This window comes from Equus caballus, chromosome 5 (genome assembly GCF_041296265.1).
Source record: "Equus caballus isolate H_3958 breed thoroughbred chromosome 5, TB-T2T, whole genome shotgun sequence".
Taxonomy (NCBI): Eukaryota; Metazoa; Chordata; class Mammalia; order Perissodactyla; family Equidae; genus Equus; species Equus caballus.
Window position 1 is genome coordinate 57,417,851 of NC_091688.1, and position 25,618 is coordinate 57,443,468.

The 25,618-nt window shown below is 43.0% G+C and overlaps 1 protein-coding gene across 3 annotated transcripts in view; it reads right to left on the reverse strand.

Moving 5' to 3' along the window:
* Positions 1-4,677: 4,677 nt before the first annotated feature.
* The window catches only part of CD101 (CD101 molecule), a 31,044-nt gene continuing 10,103 nt past the window's right edge, over positions 4,678-25,618 (reverse strand). For all 3 annotated transcript variants that reach the window (XM_001496566.6, XM_014740202.3, XM_023641344.2), the window contains 6 exons: positions 23,499-23,885; positions 20,146-20,529; positions 19,035-19,439; positions 15,995-16,405; positions 13,016-13,411; positions 4,678-5,477 (listed from right to left, as the gene is read on the reverse strand). In XM_001496566.6, coding sequence (XP_001496616.2) covers positions 5,242-5,477; positions 13,016-13,411; positions 15,995-16,405; positions 19,035-19,439; positions 20,146-20,529; positions 23,499-23,885 — 2,219 coding nt within the window. In that variant the 3' untranslated portion in view covers positions 4,678-5,241. The remainder of the gene's footprint in view (positions 5,478-13,015; positions 13,412-15,994; positions 16,406-19,034; positions 19,440-20,145; positions 20,530-23,498; positions 23,886-25,618) is intronic.

Genomic DNA, 25,618 nt, shown 5'->3' on the forward strand with positions numbered 1-25,618 from the left:
AGACCTAAAGGTGAGACCTGAAACCATAAGGCTTCTGGAGGAAAACGTAGGCAGTACACTCTTTGACATCAATATTAAAAGGATCTTTTCGGACACCATGCCTTCTCAGAGAAGGGAAACAATAGAAAGAATAAACAAATGGGACTTCATCAGATTAAAGAGCTTCTTCAAGGCAAATGAAAACAGGATTGAAACAAACAAAAAAAACCCCACTAACTGGGAAAAAATATTTGCAAGTCATATATCTGACAAAGGCTTAATATCCAGAATATATAAAGAACTCTCGCAACTCAACCACAAAACATCAAACAACCCAATCAAAAAATGGGCTGGAGACATGAACAGACATTTCTCCAAAGAAGATATACTGATGGCCAAGAGGCACATGAAAAGATGCTCATCATCGCTGATCATCAGGGAAATGCAAATCAAAACTACACTAAGATATCACCTTACACCCATTAGAATGACAAAAATATCTAAAACTAATAGCAACAAATGTTGGAGAGGTTGTGGAGAAAAAGGAACCCTCATACACTGCTGGTGGGAATGCAAACTGGTGCAGCCACTATGGAAAACAGTATGGAGATTCCTCAAAAAACTAAAAGTAGAACTACCATACGATCCAGCCATCCCACTACTGGGTATTTATCCAAAGAGCTTGAAGTCAGCAATCCCAAAAGTCCTGTGCACCCCAATGTTTATTGCAGCACTGTTTACAATAGCCAAGACGTGGAAGCAACCTAAGTGTCCAGCAACAGACGAATGGATAGAGAAGATGTGGTACATATATACAATGGAATACTACTCAGCTGCAAAACAGAACAAAATCATTCCATTTGCAATAACATGGATGGACCTTGAGAGAATTATGTTAAGTGAAATAAGCCAGCGAGAGAAAGATAATCTGTGTATGACTCCACTCATATGAGGAATTTAAAATTATGGACTAAGAAGAGTTTAGTGGATACCAGGGGAAAGGTGGGGTGGGGGGTGGGCACAAAGGGTGAAGTGGTGCACCTACAACATGACTGACAAACATTAATGTACAATTGAAATTTCACAAGATTGTAACCTATCAATAACTCAATAAAAAAAAATATATTTCCTTACTTTTAAAGCCCAGTTCAAATGACATCTCCTTTGTGAAGCAGTCTCTGATTTCTCAATGCCCACAGCACTTTACTGCATTAGGGGTAAAGATTAATAGCCAGCATAACAGAAGTCCCAGCTGAGCCTACAGAGAATGCAAACTTCTCTGGATCTGTTGGATGAGCGGGGACCCTCCCCACAAACACAATTTGAATGACCCATCTGCAGGAGAGAAAGGGGGCCTGTGATAGTTTGGTGAGGAGGTTCCCGGAAGCTGAGAATGGGAAATGGAGAGCATAGCGTGAAGTCTGCCCTGGACTGGTTCCCAAACTGGCTACAGTCTCGACCCTATGGAGAAAGAAGATATGGGGCAAAAGCTAAAGGAGCTATTTTCACAAGAGAATCTTTAGAGACACGGGAGCACAAGCAATCTTGGGTTCATTTGTAATCCAAACAGAGTAACGCAGAGACAGAAGGAGAGGTAGGCACTTTTCCTTGCTTACCACTGAACACCGTCTAGCGTTAGCATCTCATGTGCTCCAGCATCCTAACTGCAGCGAGAGCTCGCAGATCTGAACCCAGCAGCAGGGAGCCCCCAGGTGGGAGTGGACTTCTTAGAGAGCTCATATGAATTTCCCAAATCCTAGGGAATCCCCAGAAATACTGAACACTTTACAGATGGCCAAGACTCTGTGTAAGCAGCCTGGGACAAAAAAGTCTATAGAATTTGGATTATTAGTGTTGATTTAATTTCATTTATGTGCACAGACAGGTGAAGCCTGGAAAAACTTGGGTTATGCTGACATTCATTTATGACTTGAAATGGGTTAAAACTTATCTCCATATAAGTACCGATTTAATCCTCATAACAACTACATGAGGTGGATATTATTATCACCAGATTTTCCTCAAAGCAATGGATTTGAGTGTAGTGTTTGTTGTGGAAGGAGTCCAGGACTTGTCAGCGACCTAAATTTGAACTCTTACTCTTCCGCAAATGGCTGGGTGATCCTGGAAAAATCCCAGTCTCTCTGAGCTTCAATTTCTTACCTTCGGGACAGGAACAACAACCCCTTTTGTATGAGGTTGCCGTGAAACTCTGATGCTGAACAACACCTGTACTGCTGTAAGAAGTTATTATGGACATGACTTTCTACCATTGCATTCACCTTCTGCCATAAATCAGTTGTTCCTATACATGTCTCAATAGACTAAAAATAATGAAAGGAGACTTATTCATGCCTTAGTCTTCTCTGTGTCATCTCGATCCGCACAGAGCAGATACTCAATAGGATGGTGTGAAATACCTCAGGGGTGACAAATTTCCCATCTCTAGCAGGAGTGTAGTAGAGAGGATTCAAACTTCAGAACTGCTTGGACTAGATACTAATCCTGAGAGACTAGGATTATTTATTAAATTAATCAGATATATAACAGATACAGATTTGAAAGGTCAAATCAAGTTTCCCAGGAACATAACAAATGGCTAAGACAGATAGAACATCAGCCACTGAAAGACAGCAGAGGTTGGCAAACTTTTTCTGTAAAGGGCCAGATCGTAAACATTTTAGACTTTGAGGATCATAAAATCTCTGTGGCAACCACTCAACTCCGCCACGTTATCGTGACAGCAGCCGTAGATAATATGGAGGTGAATGGGGATGGCTGTATTCCAACAAACGGTATTTAAGAAAACAGGTGGTGGGGGGCTGGCCCCGTGGCCGAGTGGTTAAGTTCGCGCGCTCCGCTGCAGGCAGCCCAGTGTTTCGTCGGTTCGAATCCTGGGCGCGGACATGGCACTGCTCGTCAGACCACACTGAGGCAGCGTCCCACAGGCCACAACTAGAGGAACCCACAACGAAGAATACACAACTATGTACCGGGGGGCTTTGGGGAGAAAAAGGAAAAAATAAAAATCTTTAAAAAAAAAAAAAAATTAAAAAAAAAAAAAAAAGAAAACAGGTGGTGGGCTGCATTTGGCCTGTGGCCATAGTTTGCCAACTCCTGACATACAGGTTTGTCCCATTGCCAAGGAGGATTTATAACCCAAGAAGCTGAAAGTTAAACCAAGTGGTAACATAGAATGGAAAAGTCTAAATCAATGAGTAAAAGTAAAGTTCTCCATTAAGTTTTAAAAACTAAAATGAACAAGTACATAATTGGAGAAAAAACTGGAGAACTTTCTTGTAATATATCTAGTGAATTGGATAAAAACAAATTTTATTCTAGAAGTTCAAAAAGTTTGGTATTTTAGTTGCCTAAAAACTAACTGTGGGCCAAATAGTGCAATGTGGCTTCTTAGAAAACCTACTGTGCTCTAGACCCCATCAATGAAAGCAAAGCATCCAGAACAAACAAGTGCTCATCCCAGGGGAGCAGGGCTGTGTCTGCTTGAGTCACCACTAGGCCCCTCATCCCTCTCCCAGTGCCAGGCATGCAGCAGGTGCTCCCTGGGAAATAACCGTTCCCACGTTCTGCTCTGGGTGGAGCAGTTGGAGAGTTAAGTGTCTGCTCTGTGCAATCTCCGTGCTGGATTGGAGCGTGAAGACGTGGGTTTTGAGCTAAGAGTTGAAAGGTGGTATCCAGGTGAAGAGGGAGGTGGGGGGTTGGGGAAAAGAGAACCCAGGAAGTGGGCAGCACCAGAATCTACTCTGATTCTCTGATGGGGCTCAGTTCCATTCTCTTCCCCTTCAATACCCCAATTAAAATACAGCTTTCTAAAAAAAATGTGGGGGGAGGGTATCACACTTTCTAAGAAGCCTTAACTTTAGCTTTGTTTTCTGAAAAATATGCTCACTTACCTGAGAGAGAAGAAACAAATGTGTTGATGTATTTAAGGCAACATTTGGAGTATTTCAAATGAGGCTATAAAGGGACATGATTTCAAGGAACCGGTAGGTCTACAGTGGGAGTTCGCATAGCCACCGACAATCCCCTTGCAAAGGAACTAATTATGTTTGGAGAGGATATGTGTGCCTGATAAAATAATTAAAAATGAATTGTTCTCCTTGGAAATGCAAATTATTGAGTGTTAAAGCAACTGCTGGGCATGTAGAAAATAAGTAGCTGTGTTTTCTCAAGTCCCTTAGGTGGCACTGATTGATTTCCAATTCTGGCTACAACAGGGCCTGAGCAGCTTTTGAAACAAAGGTGAGGGGACCTCAGGCCCAGTGGGACACTTGTTTCCTGGGGAACAGCTGTTGAAAGCCCTAAGCCATGGCATTCCTTCTCACAACGCCCCTGACCTTTCCTGGCTGGGAATAGGGATCCTGAGGACCCAGACTCGACCTGCTGCTCCCCTGGAACTCCTAGCCCCAGTGGAGCAGGAGGGGCTGGTGGCAAAGGGCTCCCCAAAGAACTACCACAACACTCTTTCCTAGTACCCAGTGCTGGCAGGTCAAAGAAAATAAGGCATTGGCTAAGAACCAGGAGCCAGCTGGACCTTTTGGTGTGGGGAGGAGAGGAGACTTGAGCCCTTGGGAGGCCGAGTGGAGCACTGTTGTGAAATTTAAAAAGAAAAAGTTTTTCCTTAGCAATGACTTAGTAAGACTTACAGAGAAAACTAAAAAAAGGAAACTCAGGCCATGAAACGTGTTATCATTTTATCAAAGAATCAATATTGATTAAGCACCTACTATTCAGAGCTTGCTCTTGAGTGGCATTTATAGATGGGATGGAGGAAGAAAATGGACTTTCTGCCTTGAAGGAAGTCACATTCTTGTAGGGAGGCAGATTTGATGGGTGTTTCCGAGGGCATCAGTGATGTAGAGAGGAGGAGAGCTGAGGGAAGCCTCACCGTGTGCTTCGCCATTGATCTCATTTAATCCCCAAGAGGCTGTGTGAGGGAAGCACGTCCCTCGTCACAGATGGGGACCCTGAACCTCCGTGAAGCGTGGCAAATATGAAGGGGGATAATGATGCTATCTAGCTCCTGGGGGATGCAAGGGGCGGATGAGGTAATACACAAAGAAACACTTAACAGTGCCTGGCACCACATATGTGCTCAAAAAATGTCCCCTGTGATTCCTAGGTAACTTGCCCAAGGCCACAGACACAAAGTAAGGACAGAACCAGGATTCATTCACATCCCAGTCAGTCCGATTCCAGAGTCCACACTCTTTCCACAGGGCTGCAGGCGCCTCTTGGGATTCAATTGTCTTCGTCTTCCTCTTCCCTCCTGCTTGTGGGCCTGTCTCCAGCCCCTTTCAAGTCCATCCAGAAAGCATTTTCTTTCCGTGCATTTAGACTCAGTCTTGACAACTTCTTGGCCTTCCAGTATAAGCAGAGGAGGGAAACGAGCAGAAGAATGAACAGAACGAGGGGGCAGATGAGTAGGAAATAGAGCAGAGATGCTGATGAGCAGATCCTGGAAGGAAATGTGGGCTCTGCCAAAAAAAGAGAAAAACGAAGAGAATAAATACCAACTTATTTGTACTAATCAATTATAAACACCTAGGGGATTTAGTGTTACAGGAAAATATATGTAAAAATAACAGGGGCAAACAGCAGTCAGCCCCTTTAGTCATACGTGAGGAGCAAAGGAAAGAGTGCTGGGAGAAGAGAACTCCAGAACAGTGCTCTTCCAACCCAACTCCCCCTCGCCCAGGAATTGCCAACCACTGGAGGTTCCGGTGACCTACTTAAAACTAACAGCCAGAAAGAAAAACAAAACAAAAAAGAAAACCTCTCCTTTAATCTTCTTTCCTCAGAAAAGATATCTATAATTCAACCCTTGTTCTCCACTCTGATGCTGGTCCTGAATTTTTAACTGAGTTATTCCCACTGCTGCTTCTTATACACACACACACACACACACTCACACACACACACTGTACACACTCCTTATAAAACAATAGCACCTACAGTGAGAAGCACCATCCCTTCCTGACTCTCCAGATTGGTCTCCACTCCCCAGGCACCCTCCCTTCAGCTGCTTTCCTGTGTTGCTGTTACTGTCCTCTCCACTCGGCATGCTCTCTGCATCCTAATCCTCTGGGTCCCTTTGGCCTAGTTCAGCTCACACTTCCTCTCCCAGGTCTTCCTATCTCAAATCAGGCACACTTCTTCTTTTGTAGCCTTCTCTCACACATCCCTTTGTTTAGACCTCTCTCATTCCCTTTTAACCATCTCCTTTGTTTCATACTTGAGTATATCCGATACTGCCATTTGTTTCTATATCCCCTATAGTGCCTAGTATGTGTGCTTGATAACTTTTGCTGATCTGAATTAAATTGGACTGACTGCAACCACATAGGCAAAAGCTACTATCTAAAGGCATGCTGAAGCATATGACCATGCAGCAGCTGCAGCCCGCGGGGAAGCGCTATCAGCACACAGACACGCAGAGCACGCACAAGCAGCCCCAAAGTGGTTCCTGGCCACACAGCCAGGGAAGCAAAGGCGAGAGGACTGCAAACACCACGGGTTCCAGGAAACAGTGCCTTGAGTTACTGGTCGAAGGACCAGGTTTACAGTCATCGATGCAGAAAGACACATGCTTAAAGAGACATTAACTACTAAATGTAGCTCTCCCGCTACATTTATTTATGACAAGATATTTGAAATCAGGGCTGTTCTGAAATAACTGATGCAAATAGAAGCTGTGCTTTTATTGGAGAATTGTAATGACAAAAACAATTTCTTCTTCAAGAGTTAAGTTCTAGGATTCATGGAATTATAGACTCTGCACTGCTGATGCATTCTGCACCTTGAAGAACGTCTCTTTGTTGGAAGTCAAGAAAGAATGTAAACATTTGTTCACCTCCTGCGCTGTGAACTCCTGGAGGACAGGGCCTGTGTCTTAAGCATCTTTTTATTTTGTGCAGCACCTTGTCCATAGGTCATCAATGGAGACTGATGAATGAATCAATTGCATGACTGAATTCCACACACAGGAACCCAGAGGTGGCTGCCATCATGTCACATAGAGTAAAGATCATCACTGAACATTACTCTGGCAGCTCTGAATGGGGCTGGCAAGGAGCAGCAGGGATTTGTTGCCTGGATTTTCTCTGGTCTCATTTATATTCTCCATCTTAAATTTGGTTTTTGTTTTTGAAAGGGTGGGCCATGACAAAGCTGGATTTTGAGTTCTTTATCACTTCCCCTCCACATCTGACCTGACCCCTCTCTCCAAGGCCCTACTTGACTGCAATAATTCTCCCAGGTCTTATCTGAATACACTTGAAGGCATGTGGTTAAGAAGGAGGTATAGACTGCAATGCTGAAAGAGAGTAGAGCTGTAGAGACGAGTGGGTGAGAGTATTGGCCTTGATACTTCACATTACTCACGTAATGTGAAGAGTAGTGATTGGGCGCCCACTACATCGCAAAGAGAGCTGGGTTCAAACACTGGCTCTTCAACTTACCATTATTGACCTTGGACAAGTTACGTATCCTCTCTAATCATTAGTTTCCTTGTCAATCAGATGGAGACAATAATTTCTAGAGTGGTGATGAGATAATGCATAATAAAGCATTTCACAAGGTACCTAGCACACTTATTGAGTCAGCAAGGAATATTAGCTAGAATATTAGCTACCGAGAAAGTTAAGAAAATGACACAACCTTCTCCCGAGAGACCAGGCAGAGAACAGGACTGGGTGACATTCATTTAAGAGTCAAGTGATTACTCAAGAGACTCCGGCTTCCTTTCTCAGTCACGGGAAGCAGAGAATTGGGAAGTGAGAGTCCATGGCACCCAAGTTTCACCATTACTAGGATGGTGGGGTGATGATAGGGAGAAGGAGCTGGCACATAGAAGGTGGGAAGAAATCTGGTACTTGGCTTTTCCACCACTGAGAATCTAATCTTCAGCGTGAAGGGACTTCCAGAGGGCTTGACTATCTTAATGGGGAGGAGGCTGCTCCATTCAGAGCAATCTGCCATCAAAGGACAGAAAAGTGCGCTCCTCACAGTGCTGAACTGGCCTACAGCTAGCGAGCGTCAGCTCTAGTGCTGCTAAATTACCTCTCCTGGGAGGGCAGTGTTTGCTCTGGATCCCACAATCCCCGTTTCCCACCATCTGCTTCTCACCCATATCTGGATTAGAATCAGTGACATTGAAAACCAATAAGGTTTGGCATTTTGAATCAATCCGAGTAAGTGCCCAATGCTCAAAGTACAAGGCCTGCAAGGCAGAGCCAAAAATGTAATGAGAACACTTCATCAGGAGGTTTAGTTTATAACTTGGTTCTGCCCACAGCCAAACACATCAGGAGGAACATTCCTTTTCGATATTACATCAGAAATACTGACTTTGGAAGAAGAATGGTATGGGATAATGAGGGGCCTAGTAACTCCTCCCCCACCCCAACCAAAACTTGGTCAACTGACTATGCCATGTGTGGTCATGTGGGAGCACTGGCTCCTGCCAAGAAATAAGGTAGCCTGATGTAAGTGCACCCCAGAATAAGTGAACCCCTGACTGCATCCTATTTCAACCCAATTGAAGACTTGCTTGCTCATTCTTTCATCAAGCATTTGTTGAGCGCTATGTGCCAGGCCATGCTGGAGGCACTGGGGTAGTGGAGATAAAAGGCACAGTCTCTCCAGAAACTTCAGTGTGGTGGGGATGCATATCTTCTTCAAGGATCCACTTTCTAAATATATCCTTACCCAAATAAAAGCTGGGAAATGGTAACAAATACCATACTACCACAAATAATCCAAATCCCCTGAAAGCTTTATAGACTTGCCTATTAATTAATCACAGGGAATTCCCTAGAACAAGATATTTATGTCTGGGGTCTGCGGGGAAGGTAAAAAGACTCAGGTAACTGTAGCCCCTGCCTTGGCTTAGTCATAGCTAAGGAAGTAAGATGGAGAAGAAAGTGCAAGTCCATTCCCTCAGGGAAAAGCCTGCTTAACTTTTCTGCCTTCACTTGAGCCATATCCTCCACAGTTTTATCATGTACTCCTAACTAACTCAGCCTGGAATTGCCAAATAGAGGTGGTGGAAAGCTATTTGAGACGCGCAAATAGGTAGCATATTATATTTGACCTGGATTTTATTAACATAGAGAGCTGGTCCTTACCAGGAGCGCCATTACACTGTGATTCGGTAAGTATTTGAGCATCTTCTCTGTGCCCTTAGGCACTGTGCTAGTGCTGGGAACAATATACTCAGAGGCTTTGCCTTCTCAGCATGTACAGTCTAGCAGTGCTGATGTTAAACAGGTGTGATGACTAAGAGACTAAGGGAAGTCACAGGGAAAGTGGCAGTTAAGCTGGTAAGCGAAGGGTTAGTAGATGTTGACCGGGAAAAGATGGCACGGAGGAGCATTTCAGTCAGAAGGTGGCATATGTTCATGCAAGATGTTGGACTGTCAGTCATGTCTATTCGCTTCTAATCTTCATCCTCTTCCTCTCCACTGGCTCTTTCCCCTCTGAATGTAAACATGCTCAAGTCCCTACCATCTTCAATCCCTACCATCTTCAAACCAAAATGGAACACAGCAAACCTTCTCTGACACCTTTTTTTTTCTTTTTGAGGAAGATTAGTCCTGAGCTAACTGCTGCCAATCCTCCTCTTTTTGCTGAGGAAGTCTGAGGAAGGCTGAGGAAGGCTGAGGAAGACCCTGAGCTAACATCTGTGCCCATCTTCCTCCATTTTATACGTGAGACGCCTACCACAGCATGGCTTTTGCCAAGCGGTGCCATGTCCGCACCCGGGATCCGAACCAGTGAACCCCGGGCCGCCGAGAAGCAGAACGTGCGAACTTAGCCGCTGCACCACGGGGCCGGCCCCTCATTGACACCTCTTATCATTTGTTATGGGGTCCATCCTTGGGCATCATTATTAGCTATAAGTTGATGACTTCTTATCTACAACTCTGGCAAAGATCTTATCTGGAAGTCTCAATGTCTATTGGATAGATCTCCCTGGATAACTCACAAGGACTCCAAACTCAATTCCAGCCCAGCTTACTCAAAATTGAACTAATCTCCCCTTCAGACCTCCTATATTACCTCGTTTAGTGAATGGCCCCACTATCCAGCTATGCAAGAAACCTGATATTCATCCTTGATTCTCCCTTTCTGCTCATTCACCCTCCACATACATCTAATCAGTGTCTAAATCCTGAAGATTACATCTCCTAATACTGAATGCCTCTCCTTCTCTCAGCCCTCGTGGGCACTGCCTTAATTCAGTAATTGTCTCACCTGAGTTCTTACAATCAATTTCAAGTAGTTCTCCCGGCTCTGTGTCTGCCTCTCTTCCAATCCATCTTTAACACTGCTCCCAGGCGGAGCTTTCTAAAATGCCGATCTGATAATGTCACTCCTCTGCTTAAACTTGTTCAATAACACTCCATAACTTTCATGATAACGTTCACTTTCCTTAGCTTTGTACACAAGACACATTTGAGATCCGTACCCTTCCCACCTCACTAGCCTCATCTCTTGCCATTGTATCACAGTTTCTATGATCATCTTACATATCCTTTCCTTTTCCTGAAGTATGGGTCTTCCTTCTTAGGAGGCCCCATACTCTGGGGACCTTCCTAGGTCTCCTCCCCACCCAGCCCTCACCCCAGCCCTGCCTCTGCTCCTCCTGTAGTAGCCAGAGACTACTTCTTTGATGACACCTATCATGTTGGCTTCACTTCTCCCACCAGACTCTGAGCTCTGTGGGAACAGACTCTGTAATACAGTCATGTGTCGCTCGATGGCAGGGATACACGCCGAGAAATGTGTCGTTAAGCGATTTTGCCGTTGTGCCATCATATAGTGTACCTACACAAACCCAGATGGTGCAGCCTACTGCACGCTTAAGCTCTGCGGTACTAATTTTATGGAACCACCATCCAATGTGTGGTCCGCCGTTGACTGAAATGTCATTATGCAGCGCCTGACTATACATGTTTTTGTGTCCTCAGAACCTCATATAGTTATTTATTGAACAAATTAAAATATTTTGTCACATAAGTGGATATCTTCATATGTATGTATTTACGTGTGTGCATGTGTAGCATGTTTGGAGGCATAAGGAAAAAGGAGTTAACATTTGTTGAGCACTTACAATATACCAGGGACTGTGCTAGATACTTTATACACATTTGTATTATAATACTTATCTTATGAGAAAGCTGAGGCTCACAGGTTAACAACCAGGGTACAATCTCACAGCCAGCAGGGAAGTGGCAGACCTGCAGTTTGAGCCTAGGTTTGTCTGATTGCAAACCCTGGGATTTTTCATCACTCCATACTACCTCCCCGACCACCAGAAAGGAACAGCCAGGTAGAGGAAGCCAGATGCTACATGACAAGGATTTATTTGGGAACCCTGAACTCTACTTATAATGAGAACCCCCACTTGTCATGACACAGCCTTTGAGCTTTCTCAATTGTGAAGAATACGAAGACTACTCAATTTTTAATGTTTTCTTTCCAGAGTTCATCTTTTTAAAATCTTACACTTGTTTTACAAGGATTCCACAAGGATTAGCAGTATGTATATGATGTAAGGATCCCATCTGTCTCAGAGGAGATGAGCTTTTTCATCACAGAATATATATTTTTTACAGTTACTATCTGTTGATTCTACTGCAGGAACTGCTGAGTCCACAGAGCCCAGGAATTCCAGTGGGGAAACGTGTATGGAATGTGCTCAGGGGTGTGGACTTCCTATAATTGTTGGAAGAAAAACTGATAGGAAGAAAAATTCTGCCTAGACACTTGGGAGAAAAATTCTGCTGAAGAACGGACACAGGAAGAGGATGATGGGCCCCCGGGGAGCAAGTCAGATAACTCTTGACTTCCGCTCTAGCAGGCTTGTTGGGCTGGGATGAAGTCATCCCTCCTTCTGAGCCACACATTCATGGTAGCGCTCCTTTCCTCCTGAGGAGTGTCACCAAAGCTGGCCAGTGGTTGAGGAATGTGATCTTTAATGATCCTTTTTATCCTTCCTGGTGTAGGCCACCAAGACCACACCTCTGCCTCTCTAATAACACTTTCCCACTATAAGTTTAACTATAGCTTACCACTCACCTTCTCCTTAAACCCCACCAGAAACAAGTGGCTCAGAGAATGAGCTGGCTGTAACACCTGCCGGCTCATTGATCACCAGGGAAGATTTACTCAGCTGGCGGAGAAACTTTTGCTTTCATTAACGAATGCTTCAGGGATGCCCTTTACATGCTTGGCACGGTACTGGCTGGAAGGAGTCCCTCTTCTCCTTCACAACCTCTTGTTCCACGTCCCTCCTGAAGTTATGCACTCAGCTGAAGAGAACAACCTTCCCATAGAGAGAAGGCTCAGCCTTTGGCCAATGGTATTCAAGTAGCTGCCCTCCTTGCTGGAGTCTGTAAACAAGTTCTATAGGGCGCACTTCCTCCTTTGATGCCTTTCGAGATGCAATTAGGAGAGGCGCACGAAATGACTATCATTGTCAAAGTCCCAGTAGTTTGTTGAGCACATAGAGATATAAGAAGCTTGGCACTTATTCACTGAGAAAGGATTTTTTTGTTTGTTCTGTTTTTGACTCAGGGAGCATTTAGAGGTAGCTGATTTGGGTTTACCCAGGTCAAACTTCAAGTCACCACATCCCTGTCCCTCATTCCCACTCCCACTGCCGGTCAGTGTTCTGAGATTGGAGAGTCGGCCAAGAGGTAAGGACCTGCTTCAAGCATTATTTGGTAATTTAAAGGGATACAATATTGATGGCTTTTCTTGTTTGGGAGGAGAAGTGGGGAGCACGTCAGATGCTCCTGACATTTAAATGTCTATGCCAAAACCTCACGTAGACCTTGTCTGTCCAAATGAGTTACTACTGAGACAAACGGCAAAGTCATTTTCTTTACGGAGTCTGTACATTGTTTTCAGCCTGAAGAAGGAGCAAAGCTGAGCTGGGAGGAAAAGCGTAAGAGGGGAGAGAAAGATCCTCCTGACCAGGAGCCATGGCAGGTTAATCCCCAGTTACCTGAAGGCAGCACCGTGAGCACCATACGCTGCGACTCATCTGACGCTTGGCTAACCCAGTTGCTGGGGTTGCCATGTAGCTGCCACTCTGCTACCCTGCACCAGTACATTCCAGCATCCTCCATCTCCACCCGATGAAGCTTCAGGACAAAGTCTGTAGGGGATGAACGGTAACAGTGCAGGTGCCTCCTGAGCCTCTCTTCACCATACTCCAGCAAGCCGTCATGCTGAAGGTGCACCAGCATCTTACTTCCAGAATTTTCTCTGCTCCAGTACCACATTACAGAGAATAGGGAGGCCGGGCTGCCAGAACTCTCCAGGCTGCAGTGGATGGCCACCTCTCTGTGCTCAGTAGCATTTTCTGAAGAGTACACTTTGGAGACATGAACCTTACTTCCTAGGAAATAAAATGGTAGTAAATTAGGGAAGAACTCAGACTTTTAGATTGGACACCTCCTCTGAAAAACCTAGTTCTCATTGAAGAGACGCCATCTTACAATCTTCAGACTTCAGATCCTTCATCTTTATCATTTTCCTTGACCCGTCCTTCTTCCATATTTGCCAGAACATTCTCTGCTATGAATCAGACCAGACACTTCTCGTCTTTAGAACTACCTCTTGCCTGCTGACCCTGCCACTGAAGTCCACCCAGTTTGGGGGTGCTCTGCCCTGCTGCTTTGACTTCTCCATGGTCAACTCTCCCTTCTACTCCCCTACGGACCATTTAAAACTTGAAGTCCTCCCCTCAAGCCATATATTCCACCAATACCCATCATTCTTAGCAAATTACCCTCCTCCCATACACCTGATGTCATCCCAGATGAGATGCAAGGAAAGAGGTGGCTATCTAAGAGAATCAGCATTTTTATACAAGTTTTAGAATACCACTCAAGGAGACTATTTAAATTATTGCATTAGACTACATTTGAAACAGATTGTGACATTTACTTTTTAAAAATTCTCCCCTGCTAATCGGCAGGTGGGGACTTGGAACGAAAGCCAGAATAGTCACAAATAAAATAAATTATAGTATGCACCAAATTTTCAACTCTACTGCAAACACATTTATTAATCTATCTTTAAAAGAATAGCTTTGTCTGATCCTGGGTTCTTTTTTAGTCACCATCTTTGCTGTCTCCTTCCCTTCATGATGAAACATGTGCAATATTAGTTTATACAATACATCTCTGCTTCCTCACCTCAAACTACTCCCTACTTTATTGCAATCAGCCTTCCAATCTCATGACTTTACTCTGGCCAAGGTCCACAGTAAGGGCCCGATTTCCCAGCTCAAGAGACCATCTAGTCTTTTTTGTTCTCTCTGTGGTTTTTGTCACTGAAGTCCATTTTCTTCTTGAAATTCTCTCCTCTTTTGACTTCAGAGAAAATGTCCGTCCTACAGTTCTGACCAATCCTTCTCCGTATCTTTCCCTGGGGCCTCTTCCTTAACTCACTCCCTACACCGGGTTGCTCAGCTGGCCACCCTCAGCCAGCCACACCCAGATATGTTTTGTTTCATACTCTCAGTATTTTAAAAGAACTTGAATTAGTTGTAAATGTTCTCAAATTGAGTGATGTCACCAAAAAAGATTATAAGCATTTCTTGATATACTAAAAGGTCAGACAATGCTGAGCCCACATTTCTAAATGGGAAGCACTGGCTTGAGCTAGGAAGTGGCTGCCTCCTTAAAGGGGTGTGCACACACTTCAAGATTTGGCTTGGACAAGTGGGAGAAAGGGATGCCAGCCACATAGATGGAGAAGGCACAAGTATACATGAGTCTTGTGGGATAACAGAGATAATAAATACGATTTGAGACAAGCTGAGTGTGAGGGTCTCTGGGGCACCCAAGTGGAAATGTACAACAAGCAGTTGAGTAGAAAGGCCTAGAGTTCAGGAGATGGGGGCTAAGCATAAACTTGGAGCTGTTTCATTGAAGGGGGTCGTTGAAACCAAGGCAGTGTTTAGGAAGTTCTGCAGAGAAGAAGAAAAACAGGCCCAGGATCTCTCCCTGAGGAACACCCACATTTAGCAAGGAGAGGAAGAAAGGCCTGAAGAACATGGAGAAGGGGAGCCAGAGCGGCAGGAAGAGATCCTGGTGCTCAGCCACTATTTTGCCCCTGCTGCCCCAACACACTGTGAGCTCCTTAAGGCAAGAGCTGTGTTCTATTTACCTTTGTATTCCTAACTGCCTAACACATAGCGATGCTCATTATAATCTTGTTTTTTGATGTTACATTGAAAATAGAATTTTAAGCACCAAACTAGATTAATTTATTCGCAACGTGCTGTTGGATCTTGGCCAGTTCCTGAACCTTAACTGTGACATTCATTTAATTTTAATCAACATTGGAGGTGACCTAACTAACACTGAGAGATCTAATCAACCCTGCCCACATTTAGACCGCAGCTCTGTTAGACCAGTGCAGATGAATGGAGCTTCCATTCCATTTCCACAGATCTCCTGAGAAAGAGGAGATTCCCTCAGTAAGCCATTCCAACAGTTAACTACTCTTATTTGCCTTATGTTTAGGCAGCCAAATATTGAAAAGCAATTTCTCCACACATCCCTGTAGAGTGGTACAGTTTCTGTTCACAGTGGGAGAAATATGCTTCATATTACTCTTTCTCTGCCAAATTCCAGTAGAGCCCCACTGGAATGACACAGCTTGTTATTATAGAGATCTGGAGATACGGCGCCCTGGGTACTGCGCACACTAGGCTGCCGGCTGATGAGCAAACCAATCAAAGGGATCTTCTTCCCCTCCAAGCTCCTCGAAACCTCAGACTGATCCACCTCAAGTGACCCCTGCCACCTCTGGTCGGCTACCAAGTCCTGCAGTCATTGTGAGGGTGGACACTATTCTTGTGACTCTAGGTCACATTTTTACCTTCACATAGTCACTTCATAGAACAGCTGCCCAAGAGAAGATGGCAACCCTGTGGAAATACATGTGAGAACACATTCACAAGACTTACCTGTGAGTCTGAGTTTCAACTCTGTTAGACCTGACTTCTTTTCTCCAATCTGGTTCCAAGCACCATTTGTAGACAAGAGCCATTCCTCCACAGCACAGTGATATTTGCCCTGATCACTGTCTTCCATACTCAGAATGTGTAGCTGAAACAAGTCTTTGGAAACTTTCTCGGCATGGAATTTTCGTTTTTTCCGTGGGGTTTGAAATTCATCCCCATATTTTACAACACTGGTTCGGTCCATTTCCAAGATCCTTAGCCAGGATGCATTAGTGGAAATGGGAGAGAAGTACCAAATAACAGCTAACTGAAGGTTTCCTGTGGACTGGGACAGGATGCTACATTCTATGTCAGTGTTGGAGCTGATGGAGATCTCCCGGACTTGACTGCTTGAATTCACTTTTAGCTTGCTCTCTAAATTAAAAGAATGGAAACACTTTTGTTACTTTCCAGAAAAACAGAATTTTCAGGAAGAAGGGACATTAGATCAACTAGGGCAATACCTCCTACATCCATCAGATATGTGAACTCTCTCTCCAGCAGCCCCACTAACTGCTCATTCAGCCTCTGAACAACTCACTGTCTGACAAAGTGGCCATTCCATCTTTGGATAGCTCTGCCACTGAGCGTTCTTTCTGATATCGAGTTGAATTTTACCTCTCCATAATTTCTACCCACTGCCTTGTTCTACCCTTGCCCAGGGAAGTGGGATGGGCGGGGCAGAGGGGTGGTGCCTGGAGGAAGTATTATACAGAAAAGCCTAATCTCTTCCACACGATAGTGCTCCAGTATTTAAGCATAGACACCTTCACTTCTGTAGCATTTCATAAATCAAATTGAGAGAAAGTAACCCTATTAATGTTTGTCTGTGTGTTCACTCTCCTGAGTACTCCTGGATTCACAATTTGCCAAAGTCTGTATCCACCTTCAAACGTGGGTAAACAAGGGGAAGTCATACGTGGGCTATTAAAATTGTATGTCTCTTTGCAGCCACTCAACTGCGGGAATATTGTATGGATAAGGAGTCAACTAAACTTTAACCCCAGCAGCTTTTCTGCTTTGTCACAAAGATGAATGATAAAACCTGGCTTCCAAATCTTATTCTAACTTCTTACTGATATCACCAATTCTACTTTTGGAACTGCTTATTGATGTTACCAGTAGGTCCCTCTACTCTTCCCTCAACAAACATTTATTAAGCACATAGTATGTTATGTGACAGACTATTCCAGGCTCTTGGATACTTCCTTTCAATAAGTTCACAGTCTAGATGGAGAGACTAGTACAAGGACACAGGCTTAGAGATTACAGGATTGTGTCACCCAAGTGAGACAGAAGTATGCAAAGTGGCTATCAGAGCACACAGCAGGGGTACTTGCTCAAGTACAGGAGTGAGAGGAGGCTCCCTGGAGGAGATATGCCTAAGTGAAGCCGTAAGGGTTAACAGGAATTAGTCTGACGGAGAAGGGGTTAAGGAATTCCACACAAAAGAAGCAACTTGGACAGAGACTTTGAAAGTGAGAGAGAACATAGAGTATTTGAGGAACTGTAAGTAGATCAGTGTGACTGGAGCTCAAATTCAAGATGGTGTGTGAAAGGAGATGATGCTGGAAAGACATAAATGTACCAGATTATAAAGGACCTTGCATGCCATGCCACTGGAGTATGGACATGAGGTGGACGTGGAGGAGCTGTAGATGCACCAATTTTCCCACTTGGGTCACTGTGGATGGTAGGAACATAGAGAACAATATAGGAGGAGTAGCTTTGGAGGGATAATAATGGTGCGTTTATGTTTTGACATATTGAGTGTAGACATGTCTTGGAGACAGTTGCATAGATGAGTCTGGAGATCAGAAAAGTGTTTCAGGATAATGGATTTGGGAGTTGTCAGCATAGGTTGAATCTGTGGGTAGGAATAAACCTACTTCAGGAGACTGTATAGAATGAGAAGAGAGCAGACCGAAGATGAAATGCACAGGAATGAACCAGCAGAGGAGAAGAATTCTGCAAAAGAGAATGAAAAGGGGCAGTCACAGTGTTAAGAAGGAAACCAAGAAAATCTTGTGTCACGAGGCCAAGGAAACAAGAAGTTTCAAGAAGAAAGGACTGGGCCAACAATCTCAAATGCCACATAAAGGGCAAATACATTAAGGCATAAGTTAATCAAAAAGAAGATCAATACTATTGTCAAAAATATTGTTCCAGAGCAGAGAGAATAATGACAGTGACCATCTTTGAGCACCTCCTTGGTGTGTCAAGTATTCTACTAGGTACATTATCTATGTCACCACCTTTAAATTGCACATCAGCAATTTATAGATGAGGTAACTAAGCTTGGACAAATTAAGTGACTTGTCTAAAGCTATGCTGCTATCTAGGGCTTGTCAGATATAAATGACTTCAAAGGCTCTTGAACACTCTGCCCTAAGAGAATGGATGTCAGGAAAGAAGATAGAGGATGCAGCAGAACTTTGCACAGGTTGTCTTACTTTTAACCTCCATGCTCTATTACCAATTGACAAGGTAAATTATATTTGACTATAATCATAAATTCTCTAACTTTTATACATAGACATATTAAAATAAGTGGATAAATGTATGCTAATGGCATTTACATTATCCATGCCACTAGGGTATGGATAGACATTCCAAACATTTAACGACTCGTAAGGCATGGGCAGTGACCAATCCGAAAGAATGCCTCACCACTGGCGCTGGTCCTAGAGGCCCTCTGCTGTGCCATGTGGTACCCTTTAGCTGCTGCGTAGTGGAGACTTATGGGAATATGGGGAAGGATTGTGGAGCAACAGTTATTATTAACCAGTATGGAAGTATTTCAATGTTTTAACAACCAGTATGGCCATCCCATGCATACTAACTTAACACTAGCCTGGATATCACTTATGGATATATATGGTGCTTACTTATATAGTACAAACATGAGGGGAAGGTATTTTATGCTTTAATTCTATAATTTATCCAAAATGGGAAAAGTGTTTTAAAAAAAGAACAGCAGGGATTAATTTCAAGTAGTGTTTACCTGGTAAAGTGACAGCTATCCTCAGTGGGGAAGAGATGGCAGAAGCCCTTGCGGGGCTGTTTGTGTGTAGGGAATTTCTGTCATAAACTTCTACTTTACACTGATAAACTCCTGCTTCTTCCTCAGTGGCATCATAGATTAGGAGTTGAGAACGAAATGAAGACTGTGAAACCTTTGTCTTCTTTTGGAACTGGGATAGGAAATCCCCCCATTCAATAGTGCCATTATGGGTGATTTGAATAAGCTGATGAAAGACTTGGGATCTAGCTGGCTGGAACTGCCATATCACAGTGAGCGGTACCTTGAGGTCAGAGTAGTCAGCCTGCACTATGCAGGACAGGTCAAAGGTATTGCTTAATTTCACTTGTGGTCGACGGCTCATCAGATTAACCTGTAGACTTGACTCTGTGGGCAGAAATGTAAAACATAATTTCTAGGATGTTTATCAAATCAAAGTACAGTACTCCAAGTTTTCTTAGTCACTACTTCATACTGAACCATGCATTCGTACATTGGGAGTATCAAATATTTTGGGGTGGAAGTTGATTCACAGTACAGTCTGTCCTGAATTCTGACCTCCGTTTCCCAAAGTTGACCCTCTTCTAAGAGTATTTTCAGCAGCAACAACAAACAGGCATTGTTTCTCCACTCTGCTGCGTAGACAGCTGCTGCTGGGTGGGTGGAGCGCTGCCCAGCCCCAGTGGCCGGCCTCCTTCCTTTTCCCCCACTCACGGGTTCAGTATCACTGTTTTGCACATGCAAGAAGAGACTCTGCAATCCCAGGGCTCCGGCTGTCAAAAGCCTGAATGTGTGAGGCTCAGCTCCATTCAGCATCTCTCTCCTATAAGTCTACTCCAATTCACAGGATTTTGTTTTTAGCCCTGAATAACAACTTACAAATTGTACCCTAAATATGATCTTTATAAAGATGAATAAACTTTAGAGATTAGTTGACAGACATGGTAGCCAGAGACTATGCTCCATGTCCTAGGGTACCCATACCATAACTAGAGGATTCAGGATCACACGCAATCAAACTCCACTGCATTCCAGAGCAAAAGGAAGGTGCGGATGATATGTAAGCTCAGAAAAGGATTTCTTTGACACTTACCCAGAGATTTGACAGTGACTGACATCTTCTGAGTCCAGCTCAGATCTCTGGCCTGGTTCCGGGTCCTCTCAGACACCATGCACTCATAGGTGCCGCTGTCTGTGACAGTGGTGGAGGTGATCTCCAGTTGGAAGGTGGCCCAGTTCATTTTCTCTAGCCTTGTGTTGCTGTGGTTATTGAGTTCCCCATTGGAGGCACTCAGCTGCACGGTGCCATCCTGCTCCATGCCAGCCACAAACTCTGGCTGGGTCTGGTCTTGCGGGATGTGCCACCACTTCACAGACAGGAGACTTTCTGCTCCATCTGCCTTGCAGAAGAGGGTTAACGCCTCTCCTTCCCACACTACTGGCTGCTTGTTCTTGGTAGACACGACCACACTTCGTGCTGTGGATTACAGATTTTAGAAGAAAAAAGTATTTCGAGTAAGTGAAATTTTTTCTAAAACACAATGAAATCTCATTAATTAGGACATGACTAGTTTGTGACAAATGAGATCAGGCTTTTTACTCCTAAACTATCCCCAGAACAAAGATTTGCTAAACACTTAAATAGTGGAGGCAAAACAGAGAAAGACTACCAGGACTAACAGGAGAATCTATTTACACTTAATTTATAATTTGCCCTTATTTTTAGTGATTTGTTAAATCAGCCCTTCCTTAAGAACATCTAGTTGGAAAAACATCTGGTAATATTTTGTTAGATTAATTAGGGTGGATGTATGAGCCTGAAAGTAGTGAAGCTGTGTTTATTTAAATGTTTAGTTTTTTTGGAATTCAGACTTCCACAGTTCAAAACGACCTTCCTCTCCCTATCTTTCCCTAATTAGTGTGTATTCTGAACAGGGAAGGAGTATTATTAATTAGATTTCTGTTTAAAATACTACCATTAAAAACAATTACTTGGAGGAAAATACATGTACATATTTCTTTTTCTCTTTTTCAAATCATATATTCATTCATATATATATGTTGTTGGTTGAAGGGAGACCCATCTTATATCTGAACCACAATGTAAATCTATAAATGTAAATCTGGCTCCCAGATGGGAAATCCAAGATGTGTAGAAATGCAGACATTCATTCAACAGACACTTCCTGTGCAAGGCCTTGTCCTTGGTGCTTTGTGGGCAATGCAAAGACACCTCAGGAGCTCATACATCCTAGGCAGCCCATCCTCATGCTTAAGGCCAAGGTCCCTGGAGTCAGAACTATCCTGACCTCTCTGAGCCTCAATTTTCTTTCCTGTAAATATGGGGTTAATAAACAGCACTCACCTTCTTGCGTTGTTGAAAGAACTAAATGAATGGCACATGCAAAGGGCTTAGCCTGGCTGACAAGGGAAAGTACCCAGTAAAGGTTAGCTATTAGCATTAGTATGTAACGACAGGCATTTAGCGAAAGCAGAGGTAGTTCAAAGCCAAAAGAGAAAAACAAATAGATCAGGCATTAGAAATCTAAATAGGATCTAAGTGAATTTGCAAATCGTGGTTCCCTGCTGAGGAAGCAGTCCAGTCTTCCACTGCTTTATGTGTATATTTATATAAGTTACAAAGGCAGAATGAAGGTTAAGGTCCACAAATAGGTTACAAATATGTATATATGTATATGCAAACCTGCTTCCAAATTTTGGGTATTAGAGACACGATTATACCTAAAGTTTTTTAAAGTTAAAAATAGACTCATAACGGAAGTTTAGAAATTAGAGGGAAATTATCACTCATAAGCTCAGTACTATAACATAACCATTATGATTAGTTTCAACTAACATCAATTTTTTTTAAAAAACGAGGTTTCCTTAGTTCATTGTGGTCATTACTGCCTCTTGGTAAGAAGTAATAAACTTAGTAAGAGTGTGTAAGTTACACATTCACAGTGGTAGGGAGTACCCCCTTCTGTTTAAAATATTCATAGAATGATAAAACTCTGCTCATACTTCAAGGAATGATTTGACTTTCAAAACTGAATGCTCAATAGGATTCTTAATAAATTTGCTGATAACTTTTTCTGTTTCTACATATTAGGCCCAGTTTGGACTCCAGCCTATGCAAAGAACTGTTTTTAGCTTGGAAGACCACTCTATCAAGAGGCCTATGATCTTTGCACCATGAAGCACATCCTTAGATTCTTTTGGCACACATTCCCACATACTAAGCTTAAGAAAGGCCACAGATATGTTCCAGGGGAAAATGAGATGCACAAAGCAGAGAGTCAGCTCTGTGTAAATATGTAAACCTGCCCACATAGTTTTTCCTAAATCCTAGAAAGTTAGACCAAATGTTTAGTGTGAAAACTAACACCAACATACTTCCTAGCTTGCCACTCTAGGCCAAAGCTTGCACATCTTCATTCCTAGCAAATGGGGTGTTGAAGAACACCATGAAAGGGAAATTTATCTGCCTTTGGAGATGCCTCCAATGCTATGAGCAAGGGCAACAAGGATATCTTTATTTTTAGTTTGTTTTTGTCTTTCTTTTTGATTTTTGTTTTTGCTTTTGGGCAATTAATCTTTCTAGACTTTGAATTTAAAACCCAGCCCAGAGAATCCTAATATTAGTGGTGGATTTGTCTATTTTCTCTCCACATAAAAAGCACTGATTATTCAAACGTGTTTACGGTCACTCAACCTTAATAAACTAAACGAGAGCTGAGTGCCTTTCAGTTTCACGCTGTAGGTGCTCAGACTCATTTGGAGAAGTGTCTCATCACATCACAGCAAAAGTCAGGGAGGAGAGTCTGCCCACTATCATTTGCCTCTTCATTTCTTACTCTGAGTCAGGCTTTGATGCAGAATTAAGTCTTAGTATCATTCCCCATATCAGCTTAAGATAATATAGGATTGACAAAAGACGCCTGAAAGATGTTGGGGGTGTGGGGGCTGTAATGTGGGTGTTTATTCCCCAGGAAGGAGGCAAAGTGTAGCCCTTTCCTCTTAACCTGTTCACATCACAAACAGAACAAAAGAAGACAGAGGGCTCCTTTAAAACAGGTGTTCTCTGCTTGAAGAAAAACCCAATGTACAAAAAGGAGGACTCACAGCAAATGGAATTAAAGAATCTAAGACAGCAAGAAGGGACTTATAAACAGTCTAGTTGTATGCCATTATTTTACAGTTTAGGAAGCTGAGATTTAGAGAAGAAAAGTTGTGTGTCCGTGGTCAGGGCCCATTTGATGGCTCAGGCATAGGATTTAGGTATTCAGTTGGTTTGGGAGCTTTTCTTTACTCCAGTTCACCTCAAAGTGATGTGACGGGCCCCCGACTCTTAGAGCCCTCCACCGTGTCCATAAAGCCATCCTGACCTAACACAGGAGGGGATCTGAAAGCAGCCCCATGGTGTCTGGTCCCGACTTCACATACCTGCTGGCTTCCTCAGGTACACTTGGCTGTCTGGTGACTGCTTTGTCTGAAGCACTTGCCAGGAGCCCCTCAGAGCTCTTGTCACCTCTGCCACTGCACATCTGTAAGTGCCTTCATCCTCTGGGCCCGCAGTGAAGATCTTGAGAGAGAAAGCCTTGGGGCTTAACTTTGAAACCTGGAGCTGTCCTTGACTTGTTCTCTCTTTGTAGTCTTTCTTCAGGCCCAGAACTCCACTGGCATCAATGCGGGCCATTTCAATACCATTGAAGAACCAAATGCCCTGAAGCTGTGGGTCCTGGCCACTGCCCACCACCAGGCAGACCAGTTCTAAGGGATTCCCTTCAGTAAATGTGCTCTCAGTCGTAATGTTGACTTGAAAATCTCGTACTGGGAAACAAAAGCAAGGCAGGTATTTAGAGAGGCTACTGCACCTGTCCTTTCAGTACCAGAGAGCGATGACACCCCCTGTAAGGATAGCAAAGGGATTGAATTTCATATGGAAGCTCAGTTCTGAGGAGTAGGTAAGCCAGAGAAATGCCTAGAATTGAAAATGCTTTGATCATTCCTTAAATCACCCAGAAAGAATAGCATACGGGGTCTTCTGAATCCAATTCTATCAAGCAAGATGCCTGCATAGACGTATACACTATACAGTGATGTATTTTTTTAAATAAAAATATAAAATATTTCATACTACGTGGAATTGCTGTAAATTGTGATTTCTTGCTCTCTCTTTGAGCTGAAAATATCCAGAGGAATTTTCCTGAGTGAAAAAGTACATGTGATATATGACAAGCCCATAGCTAACATCATACTTAACAGTGAAAAGCCATAAGCTCTTCTTCTAAGATCAGGAACAAGGCAAGGATGTTCACTCTCACCACTTCTGTTCAACATAGTACTAGAAGTTTTAGCCAGAAAAAGAAAGAAAAGGCATCCAAATCAGGAGAAAAAGAAGTAAAATGGTCTCTGTTTGCAGATAACATGATCTGATAATAAGGAAACCCAAAAAGACTCTACAAAATATTATTAGAACTAATAAATGATTTCAGGAAAGTTGCAGAATACAAAATCAATGTACAAAAAAAGATTAGTTGCATTTCTACACACAAACAATGAACTATCAGAAAAAAAACGTTAAGAAAACAATCCCATTTACAATAGCACCAAAAAGAAGAAAACACTTGGGAATAAATTTGACCAAAGACGTGAATGATCTGTACACTGAAAACTATTAGGCACTGATGAAAGAAATTGAAAATGACAAAAATAAATGGAAAGATGTTTGTGTTCATAGGTTGGAAAAATTAATATTGTTAAAATGTCCATACTACCCAAAGCAATCTACAGATTCAAGGCAATCCCTATCAAAATTCTAATGGCTTTTTTTTTTTTTTGAGGAAGACTAGCCCTGAGCTAAAATCCACCACCAATCCTCTTCTTTTTGCTGTGGAAGCTTGTCTCTGAGCTAACATCTGTGCTCATCTTCCTCTACTTTGTATGTGGGATGCTTGCCACAGAAAGGCTTGATAAGTGGTGTGTAGGTCTGCTCCCAGGATCTGAACCAGCGAATCCTGGGCCACCGAAGCACAGCATGTGAACTTAACTACTGCACCACCAAGCCAGCTCCTCTAATGGCATTTTTTACAGAAATAGAAAAAAATCCATCCTAAAATTCACATGGAACCACAGAAGATCCTGAATAGCCAAAGCAATTTTGAGCAAGAACAGAGCTGGAGGTATCACATTTCCCAATTTCAAAATGTATTACAAAGCTACAGTAATCAAAACAATATGGTACAGGCATAAAAACAGACACACAGATGAATGGAACAGAATAGAGAGCCCAGAAATAAATTCATGCATCTGCATCAACTGATCTTCAATAAGGTTGCCAAGAACACAACAGGGAAAAGACAGTCTCTTCAATAATTGTTGTTGGGAAAACTGGATAATCACATGCAGAAGAATGAAGTTGGACCCTTATCTCACACCATATAAAAACATCAACTCAAAATGGATTAAAGATTTAAACATAAGACCTTAAACTGTAAAACTACTAGAAGAAAATAGAGGGAAAACCTTCTTGACATTGGTTTGGGCAATGATTTTCTGGATAT